Genomic DNA, 13,282 nt, shown 5'->3' with positions numbered 1-13,282 from the left:
TCATCAGACATACAATTAACATGTTGATTGTTAAAGCAGACCATGTTGAAGTGGCAATATTCAGGTCAGGCAATGGAATTATATTGTACAATGATCACTCTAGCAACATTAAGAAAACAAGTGCATGCATAACACAAATATATGAATCATATGTTGCTAAGTGAGACAGAGAAGTTAGAAACAACTAACCATTTTTCAGCACAGAGGGACAAAAAACATATGACTTGTTTACTACTTACATCATTAGCAAAATGCAGAAGTGATTCTTCAAAGTCTCCTTTGGCAGCATACAGCAGTCCTAAATTTCTGTAAAGTTTGTGGCGTATTATATAATCACAGTCTGGTGTCTTCAGCACAGTCCACTGTGCTCGAGAAAGGTATTCCTCTGCCTGTACCAAGTGCCCAAGTCCTGTACAAAAGTGTTGCATAGGTTTGTAAATACAAAATATAGTATTATAGGCAGAAAGGTTAGTTTTAAGTGTAGTAATCGTTTATTCCATATAAATTTTACATCTCATTATAACATTTAGCAATATCATTTGGCAAAATTATGCAAACAAAAGCAGAACAGCAGTGATAACTTGAGGTAATGCAGCTACCTAACATTCCACTGGATAGACTAAGGAATAGCCCCCCGTCCTTAGTGTGTGTCAGTTTTTCAGCAAGAGACAAGAAACAGAGAAAAATGTCATAGAACTGTTCAGATTACAGGAAGAAGCAGGTTTACTAGAGGTAGCTCAGACTCTTAACTGTCTAAACTCAAGTAGCAAAAGGCTCAAACTCTACTGGATCCAACTGACCAGACCATACTGTGCTATTTTTGGGAAAATGGGTATAAAAGTTAGCGTGGTACTGGTTAGACTATTGGCATGGAAGAATCTAAACTAAAAACACAACCCTCAGTTTTTCTCATACTGTAAACTTAACGTAACTCAAATAAAATAACCCAGAAGCCTGTTAATGGGTATATACTACAAAGAGACAACTGCCTATGACTTAACATGTACAGCCTCAGGTTCCAAATTTAAGATAAGAAGGATTTTTGGTAAGATGAAAACCATTAATTACAAAGATAACTCTCACAGATGAGGTTGCCAAGAGTGTTCAGGTTTTTACCTTATTGTAACGGTGCAGACTTACAGTAGTGCCTAGATAAGAAGGAAATGGGACCTTAACATGCAAAGCAATTTCTAAAGATAACTATGCAAAACACAGCAGTCGCTCTGGCCTGTAAGTCAACTAAATAATGTTTAATATAAGCATTGCATGGGTAACTGTTTAAAATCTTCAGACTTGTATTGCAAAGACCTGAAATATGGAGACCAAATGTCCGAAAATCTGGACTTGCATAAGATTGCCCTTTCTCAGAACATTTCCTTTTGTCCATGGCAGTATTGGAGCAGCATATATATCTATATATATATATATATATATATATATATATATATATATATATATATATATACATATGGGTGTAGGACATTTCACCAAAAGCACATTTCACCTAAACACAAATGACTGAACACAAATGACTGAAAGCACAATTCACCTAAAACTCAATTCAACAAAACACATTTCACAAGTTTGAGATGGCCTTGTCCCCACTGTAGTGTGACCCTGGAGTTAGTACATATATAGTAAGGGGGGTGTGGGGGGCCTAGCCCCCCACATATTTTAAGTAGATATGTTTGGAAAAGAGCAATATATTGAAATTGCAAGTATCCATGTATATAGTTCAAAATATTTAACATATATGGGGGGGGCGGTGCCCCCACACACCCCCTACTATATATATATATATATATATATATATATATATATATATATACTAACTCCAGGGTCACACTACAGTGGGGACAAGATCATCTAAAACTTTAAGTGAAATATGTTTTGGTGAATTGTGTTTTAGGTGAATTGAGCTTTCAGTGAAAAGTGCACACCAATCTGAGTTTAGGTGAAATCTGCTTTTGGTGAAATGCCCTAGACCCATATATATATATATATATATATATATATATATATATATATAGGATCACCTTCATTTCATCGACAGTTCATTTCACCGACACTCAACTCAGCAGGCCCAATTCACTGACACTTCATTTCACAGATACTCATTTAGTCAAAAATTATATATGGCATATTCCCCACTGTAGAGTGACCCTGGAGTTAGAATATATAGTAAGGGAGGTGTGGGGGGCGAAGCCCCCCCCCCACATACTGGGATTCTATAATGGTTTGATGGTAATAGTTATTCATTGCACTTGTAAGAATGCATCTGTATACTGTAAAACATTTATGATATGTGGGGGGGGGCTTCACCCCCCACACCCCCCGTTGTGGGGGGCTGTGCCCCCCACACACCCCCTTACTATATATTCTAACTCCAGGGTTGTTTTACAGTGGAGAATAGGCCATATATCATTTTCGACTAAATGAGTGTCGGTGAAATGAACTGTCGGTGAAATGAAGTATCAGTGAATTGGGCCTGCTGACTTGGTTGTCGGTGAAATGAACTGTCGACGAAATGAAGGTGACCCCTATATGTTGTTTTCTTTTGGCTTTTCCCGGTTGGGGGTTGCCACAGCGGAACTCCGGTCCGCTAATGATTGGCAGTAGATTTTCATGAACGCCGAGGTGCCAGCTCGACGTTCAACCTTCAATGAAGGCACTCCCATTTACGCATGTCTTTCGAACGTCCACCCAACCGTGGGGAGGACATGCAGACTCTGCACAGAAGGCACTCCCTGCACTCTAGCTGAGAATCGAAAGGGAGAACCTCTTATTGTGAGGCAACAACGCTACCGCTGCACCACCATGGCTTTTATATATATATATATATATATATATATATATATATATATTATATATATATATGTATATATATATATATATATATATATATATATATATATATATATATATATATATATATATATATATATATATCTATATATATATATATATATATATATATATATATATATATATATATATATATATATAAAAGTTTGGAAGGGGTGCGGATCGTTTGACCCCTGCAAAAAAGAAGTTTAAAGAAGAAGAGTAGTGTTTAATAGTCACACTTCTGTATTTTTGGTCTTGTATTCAGTCTCTAGAGACTAGGCAAGGAGAGTCTTGAGATTTCAGTAGGGATCCATATGCATGCTTCAATTGTCCAATGTTTCAAAAGACCTTCCTAATCCCATGTGGCACTTGTTTACCCCTTTTCTTATAACAAAGGATAATATAGTGGGCCAACCAGTATAATAAAGTCTGTTTTAAATAAAATGTCATAGGGATGCCAATGCTATATTTGAGTAATAGGTAGAACAGGCCACTACTAGCAGGTCTAATCCTCTCCATTTATTAGGCTAATGGCTTATGAAATAAAAATAATGCAATCTTCTTCCCAGAGCATGAACTAAAAAAAATTGGTAAAGTGATAATTTGTCAGAAGTGGGCTCAGAAAAAATATAAATAAACACTTTATTTGTACTCATCAATACTAAATAGTCATTGACAGTAGAGACAGCTTGCAGTTCACCCATCCTTGTAGCTGAAATTACAACCACTAAAGAAGAAACCAATCAGAAATTACAAAACATTGAAAAGGACAATTCATAAGAGATGACAGTTCAAATATTAAGATCCAGGGATGGAAAATTATTTTTCTTAGAAGACTCTATGTGAAATAGCCTTTTAAACATGTATCTTACTAAAGGACAAAAACAGAATGTCAGCTGCTAACCAGTCCTGAGATGTGCTAAAGTAGTTGTTAAACATGCCCTTGTTAAATTAGTAATGAGAGCAGAAGAAAACAGAAGCATAAAATAGTTAAGCATAACAAGCAAATCTAATAGGAAACATCTTTCATTTTGCAGCATATTTTGTCCTAATAATTAGTTTCTGTGCCTAGGTCAGGATCTCTAGGATCATAGGTTGATAGGTTCACAGATTATTACTAGACTAACTTCCCTTGTGGGACATTTTAAGCCTAGCCATTTACCCCATGTGGAATCAAACCCGGTGCTTTGTTTCTGTAAGGTAAACACCTTAACTGTTATGCCAACCTCCGTGAAGGACAGGCCTTTTCATTCTGGGCCTGCACTATCAGAAAATGGTGTAGTGAAGAACTCTTTCCAAGGATGAAATAAAGTCTTTGTTCTTGGTCAGCAGAGGCCTCCAGGTTTGCAATGGATGTTTGTTAACCATACTTATTGCCATAAACAAAGTACTGTGGTCACCTGTGACAATCTTTAATAACTAGGATGAGAGTGGCATGCATTTTTTTGGTGTTCACAAACAACAAATAGGCATGGGAAGACTTGAAAATCCATACCAGAATTTCCCTGCCTAGTCCACCAAAAAGGCATTTAGTGGTATTGCACTCCTTGTTGTATCAATAGTAAGACAAATGAAAATTGTAGGCAGTAAAGATATCCATTTCCATAATGCCCCTACTGCAGGAAAGTATAGTTGTGCAAGTCCTACTTACTTGTAGCAGTAGATGTTCAAATGCCACACTGCCTCATTGGTATACGGGTTCTGTGTCTGCACAAACCAATACTGTCAGTTTTCTAGAGCTTAGAATCCCCTCTTCTAACTCTCTGTGACAGGGGATTGGCTAAACCCCTCCCATCAGGGGAAGCCTAAGCCATGCCACAGAAAGTCAGCTATTCATACTTTTAGTGCCATATAGGAAGAACTAAGAAGGACCAGAAGCAAGAACTGCCCGAAACCTACCAATTCACATCCATAAAACAAACCAACAACACAGCAAAGTTAGATGCCATCAAACTATATACAAAATAAGGGGGGTGGTGAGTGGGTGCTGTCACTGAACAGTGTGAAATTCAAGCATCTACTGTTACAGTTAAGTAGGACTTACGCAACTATACTATGTTCATCATTCACACTTTCTTAGTGGCATATGGCTAGACCCCCAAAGTTTACCCCACCTGAGAGGAGGAAGGATAAGGCTCCAGGAGCCCCTGGAGAATGGTCCTTATACAGCCTGCTCTAGAACTTGGGAAAGAATCCAGTTTGTATTACTTGGTAAAGGTATGAAGAGAGGGCCAGGCTGCTGCCTCTAGAATGCTTTTAGAGTCCACTTCTTTCCGATATGCTACCAAAGAGGATAACCCTTTGGTAGAATGTGCCATAACCTTGCCTGAAATAGATTTACCATGGTGGGAGAAACAAAATACCATAGCTGAAGACAGCCAATGAGAACTTGTTTGCTTAGAGACAGGTTAACCCTTCTTGGTCCAGAATAGGAAATGAACAGCTGTTAAACTTTCCTGAAGGACTTAGTTATCTCTAGTACCTGAGCTGCCTGTACACACCCAAGGTAGGAGGAGTCCCCCCCTGTACTTAGGTTCTGGAAAGAAAACTGGGAAATGGATAGCTTGATTCAGGGTAAATTCAGAAACAACCTTTGGCATGAAAGAAAGATTATTGTGTAAACCAATCTTGTTGAAAATCAGAAAATGTTCACCCACCATGAGAGCTTGCAGCTCTGAAACTCACCTTGCAGATGTCAAAGCAATAAGCAAAACAGTTTTTCAAGTGATGAACTTCAAATCAGCCTGAAAGGCAGGTTCAAATTTTCAAGAACAAATATGAGATCAAAAGGAGGAAGAGTTTACTTTCAAGGGGGTCACAAATGCAAAACTCCTTTCATAAACTGATCATAAATAGGCATGAATGAATGAGATTCATGGCCAGACAGGCTGAGAGGGCCAAGATGCACCTTGATAGATGTATAAGATATGCCATCACTGAGCAGCTCACACGAATATTTCAAAAACAGAGGGGCAGATGCCATTCCAGGCCCTCTGATTTTCGTTAGGCACCACCTGGAAAACCTATTCTACTTATAAACATAAGATTTTTTTAGATCTAGGATTTCTTGCTTCCTTCTACCTGCTGCACATCTTCATAGGACAGGTACCTAAAAGGTATCAAGATTGAATAATCCAGGATGTCACTAGCAATTGCTCTAAGTTGGGATACGCCAGTCATCCTGACACTGCGTGAGCAGATTCAGGGTAAGAGGAAGTTTGTGGTAATTGCCCTTGGACAATTCCATTAAAAGGGAGAACCAACTTTGCCTAGGCCAAAAGGGGGCCGCCACAATGATCTTAGGTAATTCTTTCTGAATCTTCAGAAGTACCTTAGGTTATCAGTGGAAATACATAATGGAACATTCCCATCCAAGGGAATGAGAATTTCTTGAGCAGAATTTTTCCAACTGTCTCTTTTGAAAGGAGGCAAAGAGAGTTATTTGAACTGTTCCCCACATCTAGATCAGATCTAAGCAGACACCTGTCCTGCATTTCCACTCATGAGGGTCAATCTGAGATCTGCTTAGTCTGTCACCCACTAGGTTTTGCTCTAACAGAGGCCTGAAGCATCAGGGAATGCTCTAAGACTAGCTCTCAGACAATCACTGCCAACTGGCAAAGAAGGTATGACCTTGCATGCATTTGTTTGTTCAGGTGCCACACAACTGTAGTGTTTTCTGTGACCACTTTTAGGGTCTGAATCACTGCTAACATTTATTGTCATATATGTGTTTTGTAGCGTCTGAAGGACCGCAACTGCCTTGCACTTGAACTCCCCTGTACACTTTCATTATATAAAATCTGATGAGTCTTGCATTGATTTAACTGAGGTCTGGAGGGAGAAAGGTAGGTATGGATTGAGAAACATCCAATCTCTTCACCATTGTAATACTTATTTCACAAAATCCAGCACTGGTACCTAGAACTCCAAAAGAAGTAGGTGCTGAGTCCAACAGGTGTTTAGGTACTGTAAGAATGGAAAGGACTGTAGAATACTGGAAATAAACAGAATGTGCAGTACACTGAATACAAACAGATCTTGTTTAGATGATATAAGGCTTGGGAACCAAAGTTAAAGATATGTGCAGAGCTTGTAAGAAATTTACAGGCTTTTGATATTATTAGGAAAGATATTTAGACACAGAAGTCAGTAAGTTAGTCTTGACAAATAAGCAGAAAGTCATTGCAGTGCAGTCCACAAATGTTCAGTACAGACACTCGAGAGTGAGTGCAGAAGTCAGGTCAAACATCCAGCACTTCAGAATATTAATTCTGCCATTCAGAAGGAAAGAAATAATTCTGAAAACAGAATTTTTGGACAGTATAATGAGTGCAGAAGCTATGGACATATGGACATTATAATTTAGCTTATATCAGTTTATCAGCACTGTTATATGAGACAGTATGATTTGATTTGGATATTTATGACATCTACCGCCACTGTAAGCTGCTACTACATAACACCTGTTTGGCACTGTATAATAAAAAGATAAAGACATTCATCCCACTTTATTCCAGTTATTTCTAGTTTATTTCCAGTGTCCTACAGTCCTTTCAATTCTTACAATGGTGAGCCACCGTCAATGGGGGGGGGGGTTATTTCCAGTTAAAGTAAGTCCCAAAATCCCATAGCATTCTTGCAAATCTACAGTTGTTCATCAGAAGACAAACTACCTAACTTTTACAGAGCAGCAGTGTTCCTTCAGAACATTACTTGAGAAAATCTACAGTAAAGTATCAAAGAACTTCAGTCTCTCCAAGGTACCAGTGTAAAGGACATTATCCAGTTAACAGCAACCTTTTGGAAAACTCCACCATTGAAGAAGTGTGTGTGTGTGTGTGTGTGTGTGTGTGTGTGTGTGTGTGTGTGTGTGTGTGTGTGTGTGTGTGTGTGTTGTACCTTAAAGAAGTGTTTCCAAGGACAGCACATCCATATAAATAGCAAGCACATGCTAGCTTCAGTGCCATTTTGACAGTGTAGCCAGAGAGTGAGCATGTATGCGTGTGATAGCCAGTTTGTTTATAAGCTTATCTTAGTTAAAGTTATTAAGCCTCAATCCCAATGGGTTTGTACATAACAAAGCTGCTTGAACAGAACCCACAGATGTCCATCTGTTTTATCCTACCCAGATGAGCAACATGGTGTCAGAACCAGGATGCCAGAGACTGCTTTTCAGAGCTATTCAGAGCAGAGTTAAGAGTGAAGGTAAACTAAGTGAACCAAGTATAAAAAAGCACCAGAAACGAACTAAAGGCAATGAAAAATGATTTATTTTATCAAAAAGATAAAATGGAGCATTATAAGGGCACAAAAAGCATTATTAAGCAAGTGAGAGGCACAAAAAGTTTATTAATTAAACAGAATGTTAAAAATGAAGATATTTGATGAAACAATTATCAGAAAACCACATAAGGGGTTTGGAATTACCTTGAAATTGCAAAATGGGCATGTTTAAAGTAAAACAAGCATGTTTAGAGTAAAACGAGTACAACAAAAGTATAATGGGCATGAAAAAAGAGATTAAACAAACAAAGCAAGTATAATAAAGGGCACAAAGAGCACATTAAGCATAAATAAAGCAAGACAACTGCATGTTTTTTTGGCAAATTACTGTGTTTTGGCATAAACTACTGTTTCACGTTGATTGAAGCTATTCAGGGCATAACTAGAGTTATTCAAAGTATCTCAAAGTGTGTAAAAATGCTTACAGTGTGTGCTTATTACTGTGCATTTATTCCAAAGAGTTTATTTGTGTGCAAAGTCCAACTATTTCATAAAGTGCAGTCATAAAACAGCCATTTCAAAAAAGTTTCTTGTGCTGGGTGTGTCTATTCGCAGAGTGCCACCATTACAGAGTGTTTCTTGCACTGTACAGAGTTATTTAGCAAAGTACAGCAATTTTGGGACAGTTTCAGTGTGCTGTGTACTGTTTATTCACAAAGTGCAGTTATTTCAAAATGTTTTTTATTCTGAGCTTCTTCTGTCCGGTTTGTTCGCACAGTCCAGTTATTCTGAAATATTTCTTAAACTGATAAGAGGTGATTTCTTATGGTACAGTGATTTCAAGAGTATTCTTATGCCCAGGAGACTTATTTCACAAAGTTTAGTTATTCAGAGGCTTGCTGTGCTATTGGGCATGTTACAAGTACTGGCATACATTTCTGGCATATGTATGTGTGTGTGTGTGTGTATTTTTTTTGGCATACTTGCAAAAGTCTTCATTGATATGTGTTACTATGGCAAAGGCATTTCGTAGACCAGGTCCCCTTGTATTTGATCAGAATATTGCAGAGAACTGGAGAATATTTGAGCAATAGTATGATATTTTATACAAGCAGCTTATTCTGACAAAGATGCACACACCAGGGCATTCATTTTGCTAAACCCAGCTGAATCAGAGGCCATTGAAAGAGAGCATTCATTTGTGTATGCACCAGCACTATATGAAGAAGGGGAAAACCATCATATTGTTGTACAGGCTGAATCAAGGGAGGACCCTGAGTGTTTGAAATACAAATTCAGTGAAATGTGCAACCCCCAAACAAATGTTACATTAGAGAGGAATTTGTTTTACACAAGAGATCAAAAGCCAGGAGAAACTTTTGCAGCTTATATTACTGACCTGAGAAACAAAGTTAAAACATGCAGATTTGGTGACTTAAAAGATGAGTTAATAAAGGACAGGCTTGTGTGTGGTATTAATAGTGCTGCAGTGAGAAAGATTGTGCTTTGTGACAGTGATTTAACACTGAGCAAAGCTATTGAGATTTGTCAAATCCCTGAAGTTACAGACAGGCACACAAATATGCTTGCACATGATAACAGCATGGTTTCAGCAGGCTCCAGAGCAAATGTAGACAGCATGCAACACTTGGCTAGCAGAAAGAGGCCTAAGCACATGGCAGCTGTAACCCCTGCAGGTGTGGCAGGTAAAACCCATAGTTTTCCAGCAAGTTCTAAGACGAGTTCAGTGAGAAGGACATGCTCAGTGCAGTACAAGGGTGAGTCAGCAAAACCCAAATCAAGCTTTATTGTTAACTGTTGCAACTGTAGTGCCAATCATGAGTCTAAAAGAGAAACGTGCTTAGCATTTGATAAGCAATGCCACAAGTGTAAAAAATAGAACCATTTTCAAATGTTTTGCAAATCAGGTAAACCTCACACAGTTATAGAGAAGGGTCACTTAAAAAAAGCAAGTTGATTATATAGAGAGCTGCAACTCTACTTTCTACGTAGATGGTGTATCAGTAATTGGTGAAAAGGCTGATGCTGTAGATTTGTTGGCAAAGAATGAAGTGTTTTGTACTGTCCAGATCAATGGTAAATCCACAGAGTTCAAAGCAGACACTGGTCAAAATGTAATGTTATGTTTGCAGACACAATTTGCTAAGGTGAGAAATGGTGAGCAACTTAATGTGGCCAGCTGTGCGAAACTTGTTGCTTATGGAGGTGAAGAAATTCCAACCGAAGGCTCAGTAGTGCTTTCATATTATTTGGCTAGGAACTGCTACAGCTTACTATTCTATGTAGAAGACCTGTGCAGTCATTCCAGGGTCTCAGAGACAGTTCAAGAATGAATCTGCTTTCCTTTACTAAAGAAGTTCATCATATAAGTACATGCCCAAGTTCCAATTTTACTGAAGCTATTTTCTCAGAATATGCTGATGTTTTTGATAACAAGTTAGGCAAACTTCCAATTGTGTATTCTATGAAGTTAGACCTAGAAGTCAGTCCAGTGGTCAGACTGGCAAGAAAAGTTCCGATAGCTATGCAGGATAAAGTCAAAGCTCAGATGGATAAAATGATGCAGCAAGGTGCAATTTGTCCAGTTACAGAACCAACTGAATGGGTGTCATCCATGGTAGCAGCCCACAAAAAAGGCTCAGATGAAACCAGTATATGCATTGACCCAAGAGATTTGAACAAGCATCAAAGAGACCACATCATCCTATGCGTACAGTTGTGAAAGTCACAGCCCTAATACTGAATGCCACTGTTTTTTCTGTCTTGGATGCAAAATGTTCATTTTGGCAAGTGATGCTTGATCGCAAATCTTCACTACTGACTACTTTCAGTACCACATTTGGAAGACAGAGATTCCTCAGGATGCCATTTGGAATAAATTTTACAAGTGAAGTCCTTTCAGCATGCAATGGAGCAAATTTTTTTGGGTTATCTTTGTACCATAATAGTAGATGATTTATTAGTTGGAGGCAATGGTGAAGCAGAGCATGACAGAAACCTTAGGAACGTTTTAGACAGAGCACATGAAGTGAACTTGAAGCTCAATCCTCAAGTGCAAATTCAGACTACCAGAAGTTACATATGTAGATCATTTATTTAATAGCACTGGCTTGCGACCAGACTTATCCAAGCAAGCAGCCATCATAGAGATGCCAGCACCGGATAATGTTCAGGCTCTACAACATTTTTTTGGTATGGTTAACTATTTAGGCAAGTTTATATCAGACTTCAGTGAGTTGACAGTGCCTTTGAGAGAGCTAATGCACAAAAATGTTACATGGTCTTGGATGGAACAGCACCAGGGAGCATTTGAAGACTTTCAGTTGAAAATTGCCACCCCCACCTACATTAAGATACTATGATGTCAATAAACTAGTATCTCTTTCTTGTGATGTTTCAAAATTTGGTCTTGGCACAGTTATTCTTCAAGAAGGCAGACCAGTAGCCTATGCATCTAGAACTCTTACCCAAACTAGAATGCAATATGCTCATATTGAGAAAGAACTTTTGGCAATAGTATTTGCATGTTCAAAGTTTCATGATTATGTTTATGGTCGAGCTACTCAGATTGAAACTGATCACCAACCTCTAGTCATTATTTTAAAGAAGCCTATGCATTCAGCTTCAGTGAGATTACAAAGAATGATGCTCAAATTGCAAAAGTACAATTTCAAAATGGTTTATCTGGCTGATACCTTATCCAAATCACCCAGAAATACAACGGAACAGCTTAATGCAGAGAATTTTGACTCTGATGTCATGGAAGCACATAATTTGTCTACCATGAGATTTGATGAGCTGAGAGATCATACAAAGACTGATCCAGTTTTGCAAAAGCTCAACCACTACATTAATGTTGGCTGGCCGTCAAAGCTATCTAGTGTACCACCTGAAGTGCAAACTTATTTTCCTTACAGAGATGAGATGTTGATGGAAGATGGCTTTATTTTCAAAGGTCCTAAAATTGTTGTTCCTGCTTCTTTACAATGTGAATACATCCAGATTTTGCATCATGGTCACCCAGGTTCCAAATCTACCAAAAGAAGGGTGAGAGGACTAGTATTTTGGTCTTCTCTAGCAAAGGATATTGATAAAGTACTTTCTTCTTGTTCAGTATGCAACAGTACTAAACTGCATTTGCAAAAAGAACCACTTCAGCTAAGTCACATTCCTGAACTACCTTGGTCAACGGTAGCCACTGATATATTCGAGTGGAACAATCAGCATTACTTAGTGTTGGTAGACTCTTATTCAAACTGGTTTGAGATCGATTTACTACCTAACCTAACACCCACTGCTGTTATCCCCAAGTTGAAACATTATTTCCTCAGTCCATGGTAGTCCACACAAAGTTATTTCTGACAATGATACCCAATTTACCAGTCAGTTGTTTCAGAATTTTGCAAATGAATGGGGCTTTGTACATGTTTCTAATAATCCAGAGTACCCACAGTCAAATGGACTAGCTGAACGTGCAGTACAGAGTGGAAAGCAATTACTAGAGACATCAAAGCATGATAATACTGATGTCTTTTTGAATTTACTCAGTCTCAGAAACATACCCCGTGATGATGTACTTGGCTCGCCTGCTCAGTGACTTCTATCTAGGTAAACCAGAACAGCCTTGCTTATCAGTTCCAGTTTGTAGAGGTCTAAAGCTAAGGACAACAGAGCAATCAAAGCCCAACTATTCAAAAAGCATTCTTTCCAGAAGTCCAGCTATGATAAATCAAGCAGATTTCTTCATCCATTGAAAGAAGGAGAGACAGTGAGGATACAAATGGCAAAATGTTTCAACCAGACTGGTCAAGTAACAGGTATATGTGTCGAGCCATGATCCTACTTTGTGGAATCTGGTGTGAAGTACAGAAGAAATTGCAGACATCTTCTTCCTGTATCAGAACTGATATCGCAGCATTGTTCTGTGATATAGACTCTGGATCTCAGAGCAATCAAGACAATGTTCCTGTTGCAGAACATGTCTTAACTTCTACTTCTGTTCCTGATGTCCCCAAAGTTGAACATTTAGCAGAGACAGTCCTAGTTGCTAGACCAAGTTCTAATTTCTATGTCACATGATTTGGTTGTATTTCCAGACCTAGTGTGAAATACACAGCAACCTGGACATAATTATCTACATGTATTTAATTCTGTATAATTGCATATCAAAGAATTATTTTGTATGAAT

At 38.3% G+C, this 13,282-nt stretch overlaps 1 protein-coding gene across 2 annotated transcripts in view; it reads right to left on the bottom strand.

The window, feature by feature from the left end:
- The window catches only part of ZMYND12 (zinc finger MYND-type containing 12), a 1,002,866-nt gene that overhangs the window by 486,840 nt on the left and 502,744 nt on the right, over nucleotides 1-13,282 (bottom strand). For both annotated transcript variants that reach the window (XM_044061779.1, XM_044061780.1), the window contains exon 4: nucleotides 240-409. In XM_044061779.1, coding sequence (XP_043917714.1) covers nucleotides 240-409 — 170 coding nt within the window. The remainder of the gene's footprint in view (nucleotides 1-239; nucleotides 410-13,282) is intronic.

This window comes from Protopterus annectens, chromosome 2.part0 (genome assembly GCF_019279795.1).
Source record: "Protopterus annectens isolate FY-2018-M chromosome 2.part0, PAN1.0, whole genome shotgun sequence".
NCBI lineage: Eukaryota > Metazoa > Chordata > Ceratodontiformes > Protopteridae > Protopterus > Protopterus annectens.
The sequence above is the reverse complement of the archived record's forward strand: the minus strand, read 5'-3'. Positions and strand labels throughout refer to the sequence as shown.